The 20424-nt window shown below is 40.9% G+C and overlaps 1 protein-coding gene across 2 annotated transcripts in view; it reads right to left on the minus strand.

Annotated features, from left to right (window-relative positions):
- Window positions 1-20424, minus strand: part of NLN (neurolysin (metallopeptidase M3 family)) — a 109984-nt gene that overhangs the window by 17931 nt on the left and 71629 nt on the right. For both annotated transcript variants that reach the window (XM_011966747.1, XM_011966748.1), the window contains 3 exons: window positions 18656-18857; window positions 1621-1807; window positions 1159-1287 (listed from right to left, as the gene is read on the minus strand). In XM_011966747.1, the coding sequence (XP_011822137.1) occupies window positions 1159-1287; window positions 1621-1807; window positions 18656-18857 (518 nt within the window). The remainder of the gene's footprint in view (window positions 1-1158; window positions 1288-1620; window positions 1808-18655; window positions 18858-20424) is intronic.

The raw sequence follows: 20424 nt of genomic DNA on the forward strand, positions 1-20424 counted from the left end.
TAAAAACGTACTTGCTACACAAAGGCTTGTGACACAAAGGTGCGCTATGGCTTACTATGTAGGGAGTCTAGAATGACTCAACTGACCATTCTTATCTTTATTTTCTCTGTAAATGTGGCTGATTCATTTTAATAACAATTTCCTTAGTGAAAAAAAATCCACCTTACCAACTACACATAAAAGCACAACTATATATTGGCTTAAAACATATACATACAAATATAAACACGCCCATGCATGAGTCCCATAAATCTCAGGTTACAAACTGCTAGTCAAATGCTTTAACTGATCTCAGTATCAGAAACAAGGTGAAGTTCATACTTCTCCTGCAAAATACCCTTTATTTTTTTTGAGACAGGGTCTCACTGTGTCACCCAGGCTGGAGTGCAGTGGTGCGATCATGGCTCGCTGCAGGCTTAACCTCCCCAGGCTCAGGTGATCCTCTCAACTCGGCCTCCCGGGTAGCTAGGACTATAGGCATACACCACCACACCTGGCTTTTTGTATTTTTTGTAGAGATGAGTTTTGCCTTTATTGCCTAGGCTGGTCTCGAACTCCTGAGCTCAAGTGATCTTCCCGCCTCAGCCTCCCCAAGTGCGGGATTACAGGCATGAGCCACCATGCTAGGCCTAAAAATGTCCCTTCTTGATAGCATAACAGGATGACTACAGTCAATAATTTAATTGTACATTTAAAAATAACTAAAAGAGTTTAAGTGGATTGTATGTAACACAAAGGATAAATGCTTGAGGGGATGGAAAAAATAAACAAAATACTATATGCAAAGAAAAAAAATTAAAAAACTTCCCCTTCTGCCAATTTCTTTCTGAAAATCACAGGGAAGTCATGATGCATACAGGGAGGGAGGAGCTGACAGTGTGCTGCCAACATGAACGGCTCTCCCAGCTCTGGGGCGGAGGCCAACTGCTCACGCCTGATTACACTAAAATGCTGCAGATCTGGAGCCACCTTTCCTTCAAGCGCATTTGGACGGGATAACTCATAAGGACATAGTATGCTTATCTGAAAGTCATGGCCTGATTACAGAAATCAGAAACAATTAGGTAATCTGTCTGACAAACTCCATCTCCCCTGCCGTGTGAGGAGAATGCCCTGTGCTTCACAGGGAAATGAACTCAATTCGTAGTAGTTACATACCTGGAGTAGCTGCAACTCCTAATATTTCTGAGCAGTATTTGGCGTATTCACTTGCAGCATCCAGTGATGTGTTGGTATGAAGAGACTGATCAACTTTGCTCAAAACAATCTGGCGCAGGGTCAGAAGACCTAATAACATAAGAATGTTTGGGCATGTTTTGGAGAAGACAGAACTGTGTGTTCTATTATCACAAGACTGTAGATTCCAAAAACAGATTCCAGTAGTACTCACAAAATGGGAGCAGGACATCTCATTCTACTTAAGATTTAAAAGGAGATGTGGTTTTTTGCCTTAGACAAAATTCCAGGGTTTCCAACTCCAATATATTTAATGTTCGTCACTCCCTATACTAGCAGTTGGGATACCATTTAAAATGAAAATAAGTTCTACAGAAGGAGGTGACAGCAATTCTGCATTAAGAGATTCTAATTTATTTTCCTTTTTAAAATTATAAGTCATACCTGTGTTGACCAGTCTAGAAGCAACAAGTTTTTCAAGCAGATCATCTGAAATAGGGCTTCCGTCTTTATAATGTTTTGATAATCTTCGGAGGGAATCGATGTCCCACACCCAATTTTCAAGCATTTGCGATGGCACCTCTACAAAGTCAGTTTCTACATTTGTTCCGCTAAATCGTGCAAAATCAGTCTAGAAAGCAAACAGAGAATTTTTTTAAAGAACTGAATGAAAAGTACATATGCAATGAATAATTATTAAGAGTCATGAAAACTTAAGGCAGAATTAGACTCAACTGTCCCTTTGAATGAGGGGTTAGAATAACCTCATAGTCAAGTGAAAATAAAATACAGCAGCTGAGCAGTGTGAAAAATAACCCCCAAATACTCTATATTACAGTAATAATTTCATTCCTTTGAACTGTAGACAAAGTTGGAACAATCATCAGAAAATCATAACTGAAAAATACTATCAGTCTAAGCTAAAAACAAGCCTTAAGCTTTGAAAGGAAAAATATTTTTAAAGAATTTTCCATTAAAAATGAAGAGATCCATTAAACAAGCAATTTCTCCCTAGCTCCTCCTTTCAATTGCTTACTTTTGTTTACTCAATCCATGCCTTTCTGGGCACTCATCACTCTGTTGCTTAACTACTTAGGTTTTAACCAAAATTAATTAAACAGTTCAATCACAGCACTATAGACTTTGAGTGTGCGATGCTTTGCATTTTAAACTTTAAACGAGTGGTTCTAAGATGACCATGTTATAGAAACTCAGATTTCTACCTCTCAGATCAGGTAGACAATGTTACCTTAAAATAAGAAGCTGCTTTAGTAGGAGTTAGGTTTGTAAATTAATTGACAAGTGGAGTGAGTTATATGCTATAGGAAAAGAGAAACAACGGATGTATTCAAAAGTTAGAGCACTCCTGGTAAAAATAAAGGACTTATTCTGAAGGCCTGAGCTAAGAGTTAAAAAAACAAGAGGTTTACAAAGAGTTTAATGAAACCAAGTTTAGTAAATTCTTGAGTCAGACGTCAGAAAAGCTCTCAAGCAGAAGAACGGAGATTCACTAAAACAGGCTAGTGTTTTTAACCTTCACACAGTCCGTCAAACACTCGTAAAACTGCCATTGGCAGAGAAGACTTAGCATTTATCCTACTGGGTCATCTGCAGAATGGGGCTCCTCATTCTGTTGTCTTTCCCTGAACCTCTGTCCTGTTTTTCTCCTCTGAAGCATTACATTCCAACCTTCTCTCCCTGACTTCATCATCCCTGGGGCTCCAAACAGAGGGGAAAGGGAAGAGGCATGTAACCACTAGAGAACGCAGCAGATGGGGTGCCGAATCAGCAGCAAATACCCACTCTGCTTTTTGGCCCAGGGCAGAGGCACAGATGTCAACGCCATCTCACATTCTGCCTTCCTCTCTTTATGCAAAAAAATGTTTTGCTTGATTTCTCATTATAATTGTGCCAATTCTAGACATGAAGAGATGCAAATATTAAAGGGGCAAGGATAAGTAAATTCACTGGTTGTGGAATTAGGCCACCTCTATTGAGGATATCCCAATAAAAAACTTCTTGCAGGGAAAGAGGTAAGGGTCCCCAGAAATTGAATATTTTGTCTCATTATGGTATATGATATTCTAAGATTACATCCTATATCATAAATAAAACAATCTTATGCAATAATAATAGCTAACATCTGTTGAGACTTTCCTATGTCAGGCATTACAGGCATACCTTAGAGATACTGTGGATTTAGTTCCAGACCACTGCAATGAAGTGAATATCACAATAAAGTGAGTCACACAAACTTTTTGATTTCCCATTGCACATAAAAGTCTATAAATGTACATTATACTCTAGTCTATTAACTGTTCAAAAGAATTGTCTAAAAAACAGTGTACATGGCTGGGTGCAGTGACTCATGCCTGTAATCCCAGCACTCTGAGAGGCCAAGGTGGGTGGATCATCTGAGGTCAGGAGTTCAAGCCAGCCTGGCCAACATGATGAAACCCTGTCTCTACTAAAAATACAAAAATTAGCCAGCCATGGTGGCGGGCACCTGTAATCCCAGCTACTCAGGAGGCTGAGGCAGGAGAGTTGCTTGAACCTGGGAGGTGGAGGTTGCAGTGAGCCAAGATAGTACCACTGCCTTCCAGCCTGGGCGACAGAGTGAGACTCTGTTTCAAAAAAAGAAAAACAAACAAAAACAAAAACAAAAAAAACCCAAAATCAAAACCAAAAACACCCACAAAAACCATGTATATACCTTACATGTTAAAAAATGCCAATGGTCATCTGAGCCTTCGGCAAGCTGTAATCTTTTTGCTGGTGGAGGGTCTTGCCTCCATCAATGTTGATGGCTGCTGACTGATCACGGTGGTAGTTACAATCAGGGTGCCAACTGATCAGGGTGGTAGTTATGGAAGGTTGGCATGGCTGTGGCAATTTCTTTTTTCTTTTTTTTTTTGAGACAGGGTCTTGCTCTGTTGCCCAGGCTGGAGTGCAGTGGCACGATCCTGGCTCACTGTAACGTCCGCCTCCTGGGTTCAAGCGATCCTCCTGCCTTAGCCTCCCGAGTAGCTGGGACTACAGGTGGGTGCCACCATGCCCAGCTACTTTTTGTACTTTTAGTAGAGATGGAGTTTCACCATGTTGGCCAGACTGGTCTTGAACTCCTGACCTGAGGTGATCCGCCCGCCTCGGCCTCCCAAAGTGCTGTGATTACAGGCGTGAGGCACCGCACCCAGCCACCATTTCTTAAAATAAGACAAAGATGCAGTTTGCCATATCAATGGACTCTTCCTTTCATGAAAGATTTCTTGGTAGCATGCGATGCTGTTAGATAGCATTTCACCCACAATATAATGTCTTTCAAAACGAGTCAAGTATCTTAATACCTGCCACTGCTTTACCAACTAAGTTTATGTAATATTCTAAATCCTTTGTGGTCATTTCATTGACATTCATAGCATATTCACCAGGAGTAGACTGCATATCAAGAAGTCACTTTCGTTGCTCATCCTTAAGAAGCAACTCCTCATCTCTTTAAGTTTTATCATGAGATGGCAGCAATTCAGTCACATCTTCAGGTTCTACTTCTAATTTTAGTTGTCCTGCTGCTTCTACCATATCTGCAGTTCCTTCCTCCAGTGAGGTCTTGAATCCCTTCCTCAAAGTCATCTATGAGGGTTGAAATCAATTTCTTCTAAATTTCTGTTAATGTTGAAATTTTGATCTCTTCCCATGAATCATGCACGTTCTTAACGGCATTTGGAATGGTGAATCCTTTCCAGAAGGTTGTCAATGTACTTTGCCCAGATCCCTCAGATAAATTACTATCTATGGCAGCTGTAGTCTTATGAAATGCATTTCTTATATAATAAGACTTGAAAGTTGAAATTACTCCTTGATCCATGGGCAGCAGAATGGCTGTTCTGTTAGCAGGCATGAAAACAACATCATCTCCTTGAACATCTCCATCCAAGTTCTTGTGTAACCAGGTACTTTGTCAAGGAGCAGTAATATTTTGAAAGGAATCTTTTGTTTTTAAGCAGTAGATCTCAACAGTGGCTTAAAATAGTCAGTAAGCCATGCTGTAAATAGATGTGTTGTCATCCAGGCTTTGTGGTTTCATTTACAGGGCACAGGTAGAGTGGATTCAGCATAATTCTTAAGGACTCTAGAATTTTCAGAATGGTAAATAAGCATTGGCTTCAACTTCAAGTCACCAGTTGCATTAGCCCCTAAGAGGAGAGTCAGCCTGTCCTTTGAAGCCTTCAAACCCGGCATTGACATCTCCTCTCTAGCATTCCTGAAAGTCCTAGACGGCATCTTCTTCCAATAGAAGGCTATTTCATCTACATGGAAAATCTGTCATTTAGTATAGCCACCTTCATCAATGATCTTAACTAGATCCTCTGGTTAACTTGCCACAGCTTCTAAATCAACAATTGCTGCTTCACCTTGCACTTTAATGCTATGTAAACAGCTTCTTTCTTTCAACCTCAGGAACCAACCTCTGCTACCTTCCACCTTTTCTTCTACAGTTTCGTCACTTCTCTCAGCCTTCATAGAATGGGAGTTAGGGTCTTGCTCTGGATTAGACTTTGGCTTAAGGGAATGTTGTAGCGGGTTGCATCTTCTATCCAGACCACTAAAACTTTCTCCAATCAGCAACAAGTCTATTTTGCTTTCTTATTATTTGTGTGTTCACTGGAGTAGCACTTTTAATAACGTTCAAGAACTCTTCCTTTGTTTCATAACTTGACTGACTGGCACAAGAGGCCTATCTCATCTTTTGACATGCCTCCCTCATGAAGCTTGATCATTTCTAGCTTTTGATTTAAAGCAAAAGATTTATGACTCTTCCTTTCACTTGAACACTTACAGGTCATTGTAGGGTTATTGACTAATCTAATTTCAACATTGTTGAGTCTCAGAGAATAGGAGGCCAAAGGAGGGGGTGAGAATGGCTCGGTGGAGCAGTCAGTACACATACAACATTCATCAATTGAGTTCGCTGTCTTATAAGAGCATGATTTGTGGCACCTCAAAACAATTGCAATAGTAATATCAAAGATTGCTGGTCACAATAACAGATATAATAATAATGGAAAAGTCTGAAATACTGTGAGAATTACAAAAATGTGACATAGAGACATGAAGTGAGCACATTCTGTTGGAAAAACAGCACTGACAGACTTGTCTAGGCAACATGGCAAGACCCTGTCTCTATGTAATAAAAAAGGAAATCACTGATCACAGATCACCGTAACAGATATAATAACAACGAAAAAGTTGTCCAGGTGTGGTAGCTCACACCTGTAATCCCAGCACTTTGGGAGGCCGAGGTAGGCAGGCAGGCAGATCATTTGAGGACAGGAGTTCAAGATCAGCTTGGCCTGCATGGTGAAACCCATGTCTACTAAAAAAAAAAAAAAAAAAAAAAAAAAAAAAAAAAATTAGCTGGGAGTGGTGGTATGCACCTGTAATCCCAGCTACTTAGGAGGCTGAGACAGCAGATCACTTGAACCCGGGAGGCGGAGGTTGCAGTGAGCTAAAACTGTACCACTGGACTCCAACCTGGGAAACAGGGTGTGACTCCATCAAAAACAAAGAAAAAAGTCTGAAATATTGTGAGAATCCCAAAATGTGAACAGAGACATGAAGTAAGCACATGTTGTTGGACAAACAGCACTAACACACTTGCTTAAAGCATGGTTGACATAAATCTTCAGTTTGTAAAAAACATAGTATCTAAAGTACAATAAAGTGAAGGATAATAAAATGAGGTGTGCTTATATCATGGGCTCTTTACATGGATTATCTGATTTAAATCCCAAAATAATTGTATGAACTAACTATTATCTCCCTTTTCGAGATAAGGAAACTAAGGCATACAGAGATTAATGATGTAACTTCAATTTGAAACCAGGCAGTCTGACTTCATAACCCACAATCTTAACCACAAATGCTAACTGTCTCCGTATCTTACAGTAAAATGACAAAAAAAAAAAAGGCTAAATGATGATATTACAAAATGACTAAATCCTTTTGGATGGGATCTAAAATACAAAAGTCTTATATCAAACCCTCCTTTATGTGAAGAGTTAAAGTGAGTTTTCAGTGTGCTTCCTTAGAAATTTGACTACTTCTTTATACTGGAAGATTTTTCAAAGATCAAACATGAAGCTGAAGTGTAAAGACCAGCCTTTGTAACATCTGTCCTGAACCTGGGATTCTCTAATACTACTGATGTCAGTGGTGGCCCATCTTGGCTGCAGTAGGGGAAGCGTGGCTAGGGCTGTGTGCTCCATGCGGCTGGCAGGAGCCAGGAACAGGCAGAAGTCCTTCCCCCTTCTGAGTTGTTAGGGCAAGAGCCTCCCCTCCTGGGCGTAGCTGCTGACCCAAGTATGCCTGCGCTCTTGGGGGCCAGGAGCAGGCAGGAGCCCTGACCTCCTGGGCACAGCTGAAGTTGCCTAAGCCATGGATGCAGACCTGAGCATCCCTGTATTCTTAGGGGCTTGGAGGAGGCAGGAGCCCCACCCTCCTGGGTGTAGCTGCAGCTACCCAGCCATGGCTGTGGACCCAAGCATCTCTGCACTCTCAGGGTCCCAGGAAGCTCCCCCCACCCATTAGCAGGACCTGATCTGATCTTGGAGCAAAGCTGAGGTCAAGCCCAGGCACTGTCACAACCTGGCCAAGTGTGTGTATGCTCAGGACAGCACTGACATGCTAGCCCCCTGCTGCTTCAGCCCCTACTGAACTTTGGGCACTGACAAGCATGGGAGGGAAGTTGAGGGGGGAACTGAGCACAGCTTGGCACTGGCCTGCAGGCACCCCTCTGGATGAACAGCATGGGCACCATAAACAGTGGTAGCAGGCAGACAGGTTCCTGGGCAGAAAGGGGTGGGTCCCTGGTGAAGCCCCACCTTCAAGCCGGGGAAGGACTGAAGGCTGGGGGCCAGGATGCCAGTCCTGCGGACCAGAGTGGGAACTTAAGGTGCTTTTTTCGGGCCCACCCATAGGCCAATCAGCCCGCACATTCTCCCCTCTGAAGCCCATAAAAACACTGGACTCAGCCAGACTTGAGCTGATGTCAGGACAACCAGCTGCAGAGAGGAGCTACCCACTCCAGGGTCTCCTCTCTGCTGACAGCTGAGCAGACATCAGGATGACCAGCTGTGGAAAAGAGCTACACATCCCAGGGTCTCCTCTGCTGACAGCTGAAAAGACAGTGGGACAACCAGCTGCGGAGAGGAGCTACCCACCCCAGGGTCTCCTCTCTGCTGAACGCTGAACCCTCTACAGATGACCTGCCTGTGGAGAGGAGCTACCCACTACAGGGTCTACTCTGCTGATAGCTGAACACTCACATTGGGACACCCTGGTTGTGGACAGGAACTACCCATTGTGCATCTTCTCTGAGCTGTTATTTTGCTCAATAAAGCTCCTCTTTGCCTTGCTCACTCTCCACTTGTTTGTGTACCTCCTTCTTCCTGGGCACAGGACAGGAACTCAGGACCTGCCGAATGGTGGGGCCTAAAGGGTTGTAACACAAACAGGACTGAAACATGCCCCTTGCTCGCCATGCTGTGGGCAACAAGGAGAGAAGAGTTGTGGCCCTTCAGAGAACTCAGACCCAGGAGCTCCCTGAGCCAGGGCTATGATATCTTCTTTTGGGCTCTGTGGTTCCCAGCGTCTCTAAGCTTCTGGGTGCCACTGTGTTCCCCAGTGCCAGCTGTGAAAGCTGCTTGTGGTACGCCTGGTCCAGCTGCAGCCTTGTAGGCAGCCTTGCCTTCAGCGCCTGTGCCAGCACCTGGAGCTGTTTGCACTGCCATAGTCAGCATGCCTGGCTGTGTACAGTGGTTGGACCCCAAGCTTGCTCACTCATGCACCCCTCGTCACTCCACTTGCCCTTGGCAGGCATGGGATCCAGGCCAGTAGTGCAAGCTGAGCGCAGCCTGCTAGGCTGAGTTGGCCCAGTGGGCCCAAGCAAAACTTGGGCAAAGGCACCACTAGTCACAGAGGTTTCTGGCTGGTGATGTGACACCCCAAGGATCCTGTGACACTACTGCACAATTTTCTCAAGGTGATGGTTTTTAAATAGATACTTACAGCAAATAAAGGCCAAATCACACCATCAGCCACTACCATACGATGTACTGACAAAAATATAGACTTTGTATATCCTGCTTGTATGAAGATTTTTCAGTCATTAGTTGCATATGAGGGAGGAAGTCAACTCCAAATGACAACAAAAATGTGTGTGTGTGTGTGTGTTTGTGTGTGTAGGGGAGTATTCAGTATCCAGAAAAAAACATAAACAAATGAATAATTCATGAGTTAGAGAAAAATTGAATAAAATAAAAACAGTTATGTCATGCAGAGTACAGAAGAGAGGGCTTATTCTATTGAAAAGCCATTTTGTAGCTGGGGAGAGAGCACAGCAAATGAATGAAAGATCAACAATGTCTTCTAAAGAACAAAAGGAAATGTTTGTAAGGAGAAAAAGCTAAAAATAACCCTACTGCTTACTAATTTCCCGAAAGTTGGTCATGCTGTTTCTCTGTGAGCCCTTTGGACAACATCATTTAAATATTTTTCAAAAAAGGAGGACAAAGAACCTACGAAATTTGAAAACTCAATTTCCAGCAACAACTGAATTCTCAAGAGAAAGGAATGCACAGTCAGCCACTGTGTATGTCCACACAGAAACCATGGGTAAGACTTACAGTCTAGCAGCCTAATGGATCTTATACAAAACAGCATGGGTGCTGAACCATTACTCACTGTTGACCAGTCAACAAATACCATTCCCCAGTTTTTAAACTATAATCCAAAGAATCCTAAAAAAGTACTTCATATAGTTATCAATGCGAACAATTTGAAGGTGTTGATAATAGTTGCTTATGGGCCATGATAACTATTGATGCTAATGTATTTCCCAGATAAAGTGATAAAAAACATATAAAATAATCTAATTAAGAAATATTTTTTGTAGCTGACACTTCAAAGAATTTTAGGGCATTTTTTGCTGCAGGAAATATTTAGATAATAAAAGCCTAGAAAACAATGTAAACTTAGACTCCTGTTTGGTCAGAAGTTCTTGAGAGGAAGATAGTCTTCTAAATACACGATTTTGGCCAGGCACGATGGCTCATGCCTGTAATTCCAGCACTTTGAGAGGCAGAGGCAGGAGAATTGCTTGAGCTCAGGGGTTCAAGATCAGCCTGGGCAACGTGGTGAATCCCCGTCTCTACAAAAACTACAAAAAAATTATCTGGGCATGGTGGCGCATTCCTGTAGTCTCAGCTACTCAGGAGTCTGAGATGGGAGGATCGCTTGAGCCTGGAAGGCAGAGGCTGAGGCTGCAGTGAGCCATGATCACGCCACTGCACTCCAGCCTGGGCAACAGAGTGAGACCTTGCCTCAAAATAAATAAATAAATAAATAAGTAAGAGAGCTTTCTTTATTATCTTTTTTTTTTTTTTTCCTGAGACAGAGTCTCGCTCTGCTGCCCAGGCTGGAGTGCAGTGGCAGAATCTTGGCTCACTGCAAGCTCCGCCTCCCGGGTTCATGCCATTCTCCTGCCTCAGCCTCCTGAGTAGCCGGGACTACAGGCGCCCACCACCATGCCTGGCTAATTTTTTGTATTTTTAGTAGAAAAAAACGGGTTTCGCCGTGTTAGCCAGGACGGTCTTGATCTCCTGACCTCATGATCCGCCTGCCTCTGCCTCCCAAAGTGCTGAGATTACCGGTGTGAGCCACCGTGCCCGGCCTTCTTTACTATCTTTTAAACGAACAATAGGATGTCTAAAATGTACTCTGTTCAGATTTTTACAACAGATAACTTGATGCTATAGAGATTAACTTTGCAATTCCTACAGTGCAGTAACAGCAGGAGCAGAATCATATAAATTGAAGCTTCGGAAGTCCTACGAGCTTTTGCTGTATTTAAAGGCCAAAATCTTACATGTGCTTGTTGGAATTAAGAGACCAATTGTTTTTAATGGCTACAACTAAGTGTTATTTTCATGATAGCTAATCCCAACTCAAACAAAAGGCAGTTGCTGAAATCAGTAAGTGTATTGCGCTCATGAAAAAGGACAGGCCTCAGGAGACCTGACATTGGCTGTCTGAGGTGATCCAGTATTGATTTCTTAGCAGTCATTCCACATCCTGGCCTGTCTAATCTATCCCTAAATCCAGGGATGATGGAGAAGTTTATATAACAAGGCAAGGTATTTTGTTTTAAAAAAGTGAGCACTATCTACTAGACTGTGCCATAAATAGATGATTAAAAGGCCATAGTTTTAACTTCACACATACTGAGTCAACACCGGAAATGATAGTAGTAATAAAGAGAATGTGATGACATCCTTCTTTATCTTCACAACTTCCCTATAGTTCAACAGTTCAGTATCACCATCAACCTTTAAAGGACCCAGGAAATAACATAATTTGGAGAAGTTTTGAATACTCTGCATATTAAGTTCAGAGGCTGGCTCCCAAACTAGCTATACCTTCCTGATCAGGTACATCTTATGTAAACTGCTTCTTTTCAAGATGAAAACAAATAAAGGTACTATTCAAACTCAAATGCTAGAGAGTATGCTTTATTCACCACTGTATTTCCCAAATCCAGCACCGAAAGTAGAGGATGTCCAAAAAATACCTGTGAAATGGATGAAGCCCTGGGGAGAATGTTTCTGTAAGAAGATTCAAACTTAAACAACTCAAAGATATTTTCTCTTGTTATCATTCTTGACTTGACCTCAACTTCTCACTTCTCTACCTTTTTTCAATACTTAAAATTCTACTTTTATTATTTTACTTATTATGCTTTTAATTTTTTATTTTTTGCATTTCATGTCCTCAAGCTAAATTCGAAACATTCAATACACTCTAACTTTTCTTTCTTTTGAACTCCATCCTACCATACATATGACATGTCAGACACAATAGATAATCAATAATTCTGTTTCTTAAAATAACTATATAAGCTGGGCATGGTGGGTCATGTCTGTAATTCCAGCATTTTGGGAGCCTGACATGGGCAGATTGCTTGAGCCCAGGAATTCAAGACCAGCCTGGGCAACACGGTGAAACCCTATCTCTACAAAAAATACAAAAATTACCCAGGTACAGTGGTACACGCCTGTGGTCCCACCTACTTAGTAAGCTGAGGTGGTAGGATCAACTGAGCCCGGAGAGGTGGAGGCTACATTGAGCCATGATTGTGCCACTGCACTCCAGCCTGAGTGACAGAGTGAGACCCTGTCTCCAAAAACAAACAAACAAACAAAAAACTAAACATCTCTCTCTTTAGAGATGTTTAAAAAAATATTTTAAAAATATTTTTGATTTTTAAAAAATAATACATGTAGAAAATGCACTAAGCAAATGAAAGAAATAAGCACATTCCCAAATGAACATTACGCGTTAATACATTCATATTTTGGTTTATGACTTCATTTATTTTATTTTCACATGTATGTACTGTTTGTATATGTAAAAGCAAACAAATAAAATAACAAAAAGAAGATCCTGAAAGAAATTACATCTAAAGTAAAAGTCATAAACTGTAACAGTGTGCAGGAATTGGGGCTAGGGAGACAGGGTGACAGCAGAGGCCACAAGGTTGACGATAGGGAGTTCACTGCATTTTAGGACTGAAACCTCAACGGTCAACTCGCACAGAGGGAAACCTAGAAATAAATAGACGCATCCATTCCACATTTGCATTCATTCTACATTAGCAGAGTGTCATTTAATAAACTTAGGAGAAGGAAGTCCATCCAACGGGACCACACATTTGGAAGACCAAATTCAGACCATGAAATAGTGTTGTCTCTAGTGCATGGAATGGGAGCACAACTAGGTAATAAAGTAGAGTAGTTAGGTCATGACTATCAGACCCTGGGCAGGTCCTTCTATGTCTCAGATTTTTCACTTGGAAAATGGGCACAATAACAGTACCCATCTACTTCAGAGCGTAATGTGAAGATAAAAATGAAATGAATGAATGTAAAGCCTATCTTCTTCTCAGCCTGTATATTCTGCCTGACTAGGTATGGTCTTGACGGGTCTAACCTGGTTTGTCTTTCACTTCCTGAGGGTTAATACTGAAGATAAATATACCCACACAGGTCTTTAGCTAATCCTCCATCACTCCCAACACTCCAAGCTGCTCTTTCTGTTATTGTTTCAGGAATCAAACTTCTAAGTAGGCAGCAATCATGAAAACAAAACAGAACCAAATACAAACGTGATGGTTTCCAATCACCTTCCACAGATCTTCACTCAAAACCCACTGAAGGTAAGCATTTCTGAATTCTTTTGAACCTTAAGTGGCAGTAAATTGTCTTACGGCAAACAGTCTTTTCCCCCCCCTTTCTAGTTTTGAGTTATATATTGATCTCAAAAGAGCTGAATTACACAAGCATAGTTTTCAGAATACTTCACATACGCATGGCACCTTATGCTTTTCCAAGTGCCTTTTCACATACTGCTTGGTTTAATTCTCCCAACCATCCAGGGAAGTACATAGAATTGCTGTTGTCCCCATTTTCTGAATAAGAAGAATGAGATGGTTCAAAGAGTTTACATAACTTTCCCCAAGTCACACAGCCAGGCCCACAGATACACAGATGATGTTTGATCCAGTGCTCTTGTCATAAGACCAGGGTGCCTTTCTGACGAATACAGGGTACATTTATCTACAGCAGTATCTAATCTAAATATTTAGAGAAGACGAGCTGCTTTGTTTAGTAGTTTTCAACCAAATTAATGATTTCAGGTCACATAATTTGAGGTTCCTCTGCCCATCCCTTTCACATTTAATTAAGAAGGCTTTAGTGTAATTCTGATGTGTTTCCATAGAATAATGACATCTTTATAATTCAAAATTCATCACCGCTCTTAATGTACAACATAACACAGACATCACAATGGAAGCTAAGAAGCATTACTACTTTACAGAAGTTCAAAGGCCAGTGATTACTGACAGCTCAAAGCACAATAAAGCCATGCAACAGAAACAGATACTAGAGATATCACCTCTTGATTTCTATCTTCAAAATTACCTACCTACCCTGTAAACGTAATACGAGTGAAACTCATGTCCTGAATGATGAGATAGTAGACATATTGATCTAGCACATCTACATGTTTGAAAACTAGATGTTCTTGCCAACATGTTTAAATATTACGATGACAAGCTCAAACAAGCTCTTCTAGTCATGAAACCTGCCAACTGCCACAGTGGAGAGCTCAAACACTGAGCTGCCATTTCTTAAAACCAATCTACTGAATATACGTGGCAAATTTTTAATTCACTATATATTTCTCAGGTAAACTAGAAGTATTACTGAACATAGAAGTTGTCAATCTCCATATTCACTATCATCTATTTTAGGTCAGTACAAAAGGCTTTCAAATTATAAATTTGCAAATATATGGATTGGTGCCTACGAAAAACAAAAGTGGTGATCACTGGTGATGACCTTAAAAGTTCTTAAAATATTACAGGCTATCTGAAAGGATTAATAGACAAGAAGGTATTTTTCAAAGATAATCTCATGAAGATATGACCAAGCAAAGAATTGTACCAACACACTATTCATCAGTATGACACATTTTGTGCTCATGGATGAGGTTAGGCAAAACTTAAGAACTGAATATGTCTACTGTTTCAAGAGAGACACACTAAGCTGGTGAATGCAATATATATATTAATAGTTCAGTCACGAGTCAGACAGCTCTAAAATGTCAGAGTACCAAAAAAGATTTTCCAGTACTAAATTGACTATCTCAAAAGATCACGATTAATGTAAGAAATAATGGGAACAATGGAATGAGTTGTGGAGAACTGACCAAATACATGGCAAGCATATGATAATAAGTTTATAAGAGGACTGTGCCTGAAAAAAGAACATGCATCAACAGCATTGAAAAACCTATTTGAAGATCACTATTATCTTAATAAATGTGATTAAAAGACCAAAATGCTTCCTTATGAAATAACCAAGTAAGAAGGAAACTGCTATAACTCAGGAGTTCTTAACTTGAGATTCATTATGGTGAGGGCTTTGAGGAGTATGTGAGCCCTTTGGAATTTTACGCATATTTGTAGGTGTATTTTCCTACAAGAGGTACCCACAGCATAAATCAGATTTTCATAGGGTCCTCAGATCCAAAAATGTGAGCATCTACTATTTTAAAAGTAGGTTATTATTAATCTATGTACATATATATAACTGGATTTTGGATAAGTAATACACCATAAATTTAAAATTAAGAAAATATTTTTGACTTTTCTAAATTATAAAAATGTTTTTTTAAATGCAAACTGGAGTTATCCTAATTAAAGGAAATGTCAACCACAGCGTGGATATTGATAGAAGGTCCACATGATAAATATTTCAGGGATCCTAGTGCTATGACAAGAGACTTTATTTATTTATTTTGAGACAGAGTCTCACTCTGTCACCCTGGCTGGAGTGCAATGGCACAATCTTGGTTCACTGCAGTTTCTGCCTCCTGGGTTCAAGCGATTCTCCTGCCTCAGCCTCCTGAGTAGCTGGGATTAAAGGTATGTGCCATCATGCCCGGCTAATTTTTGTATTCTTAGTTGAGACGGGGTTTTGCCATGTTGGCCAGGCTGGTCTTGAACTCCTGACCTCAGATGACCCACCTGCCTGGGCCTCCCAAAGTGCTTGGATGACAGGTATGAGCCACCACGCCTGGCCTATTTTATTTATTTTTTGAACAGGCTCTGGTTCTATCGCCCAGGCTGGAGTGCAATGGCACAACCTTGGCTCACTGCAACTTCCACCTCCCAGGCTCAAACCATCCTCCCATTTCAGCCTCCCAAGTAGCTGGGACTACTACAGCCTCCCAAAGTGCTGGGGTTGTGGGTATGAGCTGCCATGCCTAGCCTTGCAAAGTCTAGCCACACTACCACACCCAGCTAATTTTTTTGTATTTTTAGTAGAGATGAGTTTTTGCTATGTTGCCTAGCCTGGTCTTGAACTCCTGGGGTCAAGCAATCCTCCTGCCTTGGCCTCCCAAAGTGCTGGGATTACAGGCATGAACCACCATGTCCAGTCAGTGCTATGATAATAGATTTTAAAATCACCTAAGAAAGAAAGGTTAGATTATTCTGAAAGATTTATTTTCCTTGGATTAAAGAGAGATTAAAAATGGTTATATCAGGACATTTCTCTGGACATATTCATATATTATTCCCCTCTGTTTTTTAAAACAAAAGATGGAAGCACCAGGATAAAAGATAAAATGTTGAAAGAACCAAACAGTTTTTAAACAAAGGTGACAGAAGCATTTTGGAAATGAATGGGTACATTTTGGGTTATTACAATGATTAGGGCTACTCTGGGATATAAGGATGCTGGATGCACAGGACTGATTCTGCACATGTTGGGACAACAAAAAGACTGTTCCATGTCCTGCTTGTCATTCATACTCCCTGCTGGACTATTCACATAAATGAAAAAAACTATCAGTAACTAAGCCGAGAAACTAACCCCACTGTACATATTTTTGCAAAGCATTTTTTTTTTTTCTTTTTGAGACAGGGTCTCACTTTTTCACCCAGGCTGGAGTGCAGTGAGCACAGCTCACCACAGCCTCGACCTCCTGGGCTCAGGCAATCCTCCTGCCTCAGCCTTCTGAGTAGCTGGGACTACATGTGTGTGCCATCATGTGTGGCTAATTTTTGTATTTTTTGTAGATACTGGGTTTCACAATGTTGCTGGTCTTGAACTCCTGAGTTCAGGCGATCTGCCGGCCTCGACCTCCCAACATGCTAGGGTTGCGGGTGTGAGCTGCTATGCCTAACCTTGTGAAGCATTTTTTTACACAATTTTAATTTCTAAGACTACAAGTACTAGGATCTACTGTGTAAATCGAAGTGAGATTACTTGTTTTTGAAGTTTCCCAGGAAGTGTTCATCATTTTGGAAAATCATGCCACCATTGTCAGCACTGTTCTAGGACTTGAGCTGACAACATAAACCACTTCAATCAGTTTGCACTTGCTGATGCTCCATTCAGGATTACTTCCACACAGCGCAAACCTCCGGCATACTTCATTATGTCTTATTGCATAGTCATATCCAAGCATTATCACTTGAAAAACACAAAAATTTCTTCCATTTATATTCAGTGAGGACACTGTACTGATTTAAAAAGATTCTCTGTATAAAGACCATTAAGGAATATCCAAATAAATTGTGGTGTTCAGTCAGGAGTACTATATGAATGCTGGCTTCTTAGCTATGACAAATGTGCTACTGGAATGGAAGATGTTAGAAGCAGGGGTGACAGGGTGAGGGACAATACAGGCAATCCTTGTATTGTCTTTGCAAGTTTTCTATGAATCTAAAAGTATCCTAATAAAAAGGTTTTTGTTTTTGTCACTGTTGCTTTTTAAGTCTACCTTTAGAGACATATAAAGATTTCAAATTAGGAAAACTGTACCTTCATTTCTGTTACTATCAGTTTTTTGGGTGGTTTTCTTTTTTTCTTTTTTTTTTAAAGTCAAGGTCTTGCTCTGTCACCTAGGCTGGAGTGCAGTGGCACAATCATGGCTCACTGGAATCTCAACCTCCTGGACTCAAGTGATCCTCCCACATCAGCCTCACAAGTAGCTGGGACCAAAGGCATATACCACCATGCCTGGATAATTTTTGTATTTTTGTTTGTTTTCCCATGTTGCCCAGCTCTTCTCAAACTCCTAGACCCAGGCACTCCTTCCACCTTGGTCTCCCAAAGTGCTGGGATTACAGGCATGAGCCACCATGCCTGGCCAATAATAGTATATTTCAACTATTAGGTTGAATTGCTGAACTAGATATTTTCCTATGTTAATAATGGTTAAATGTTAGCAGGTTCATATGGTTCATGCCAGAATAGTCTGAGCCTAATTAAATGGATTGTATTACAAAGTTGAGAATAAATGTACTTTTTATTTTCAGAAATAAAAAATCAGTTTTAATCTACTGCACACATACACCTCCACTCTGCCAAATTCTTTGTATAGTTATATTATCTATGATTTTAATTTGAAGTTAGTAAAGGGAAATGTTACAAAATTATTATTTAAAAATAAGTAAAGAGTCTAAGAGGATTGAAAAATCACTAAAGTAAACAAAGCATTGATAAGCAGAAGAGAGAGATTACAGCGCAGTTTTTCTGAGAAATTTATACCAAATTCCTGTGCAAAAGGATTAAAAGGAAAGAGCAAAGTATCTGTTACCTTTCCTTATAGTCTTATTCTTTTTCCATAGGCCGTTATTCAAGAAACCTCTTTCACTGGTAGATGAACCTCCAGGTAAAAATATGTTGTGAAAGAGGACAGGATAAGGAAAATTTTGGTTTTGCAGGAGGCCTACACAATTCTTCAACACATTCAGCTTCTGAAAAAACATGTTAGGAGCAGAAACCTGACAGCAGTCAAAAAGTTTTCTAAAAAACCAACTGGCAGGTTTACTGGGGGAAAAAAAACTCACCTGTGCACAAATCTGATGCATCACGTGACCAAACTCATGGAAGTAAGTCCTCACCTCGTCGTGTCTCAGGAGAGAGGGACGACCTGCCACTGGCTGTGAGAAGTTCACCACGAGGGCAGCCACTGCCATCATCCGGCTTCCATCAGGCAGAAGGCAGCCAGGCTGGAGACCAAAGCAGGCCGCATGATTGTATTTTCCTTCCCTAGGAGCCAGAAACACGCGTTGACAAGATAGGAAAATTCTCCTCTAGCAACTACATTGGCATGGCCTCTTCCAGTCATTAAGCCCTATCTGTTACCAGAGATGCTTTTAAACATTAATTTGCCTTTTAGAAAGTAGGTTATTTTGCCAAAATGGAAAAACTAACGCTAAACAAACAATAACTCCACTATCATTCTGTGTGAACTCCAAAGTTTCTTTTGTTGAAAAATCTCGAGGTAAGAATGAAGAATGCATGTGACACCGACAGCTGACTGTCCAATTTATTTTAATGACGTTCTACTTTTCTTTTTCAAAGATGGGATTATTAAACACTAAACAATGCTGAAACACAAATTTGAAATAAAAGATACAGTTTGACTCACTAGGCAGCCTTTTCATTAAAATCGGAATAAAAAACTGAATTTCAGACAATAAGGTTTTTCCTTATATTTGAAGAGGAAAGAATCAGTAATCACAATTAAATAAGCTTCTTTTATAAACTAGACAGGCCTTTTTGAAACAGAATGCTTTTAGTTAGCCTGAGAAAATGCATAAATTACACTATCAATTAGTCTATTCTTACATAGTGTGGCATCCGTGATGGTCCTTCCAAAAGCTATTAGACTTCATTCTCCAAAAGCTATCAGACTTCATTCTCCAAAAGCTATCAGACTTCATTCTGGGAGTAGGTGTCCTTTCCCCCTTTTCTTTTGCTCAGAAGACTAATAGTACCTGTTTTTTTTTTTTTTCTTTGAGACAGAGTCTTGCTCTGTCAGCCAGGCTGGAGTGCAGTGGCATGATCTCAGCTCACTGCAACCTTCGCCTCCCAGGTTCAAGCAATTCTCCTGCCTTTGCCTCCTGAGTAGCTGGTATTACAGGTGTGCACCACCATGCTGGTTAATTTTATTCTTGTTGTTTTGAGATGGAGTCTCGCTCTGTTGCACAGGCTGGGATGTGGTGGCAAGATCCTGGCTCACTATAACCTTCACCTTCTGGGTTCAAATGATTCTCCTGCCTCAGCCTCTAGAGTAGCTAGGACTACAAGTGCCTGCCACCACGCCCAGCTAATTTTTGTTTTTTTAGTAGAGATGGGGTTTTGCCATGATGGCCAAGCTGGTCTCAAACTCCTGACCTCAGGTGATCCGCCCTCCTTGGCCTCCCAAAGTGCTGGGACTACAGGTGTGAGTCACTGTGCCCAGCCTGATTTTTGTATTTTTAGTAGAGACAGGGTTTCACCATGTTGGCCAAGCTGGTCTTGAATTCCTGGCCTCAGGTGATCCACCCGCCTTGGCCTCCCAAAGTGCTGGGATTACAGCCACTGCACCCAGCCAGTACCTGGTCTTTTTAAAACCTATTCTAAATACCCTTTTTAAAAGTCAGTTAGACAAATAACACAAGTTAATCCCTTTTACCATCATGAAGAGAACATCTAAGATGACAGGAAGTAAACATTAACTTTAGGTCACTGCTTTCACAAAGATTACTCTGCCACCCATACCAGGGTGCTGGTAGCAATGACCAGATCTCTGAGTACAAAAGAAATTAATTATATCCTGGCAGGGAGACAG

This window comes from Mandrillus leucophaeus, unplaced genomic scaffold (genome assembly GCF_000951045.1).
Source record: "Mandrillus leucophaeus isolate KB7577 unplaced genomic scaffold, Mleu.le_1.0 Scaffold771, whole genome shotgun sequence".
NCBI classification, from domain to species: Eukaryota; Metazoa; Chordata; class Mammalia; order Primates; family Cercopithecidae; genus Mandrillus; species Mandrillus leucophaeus.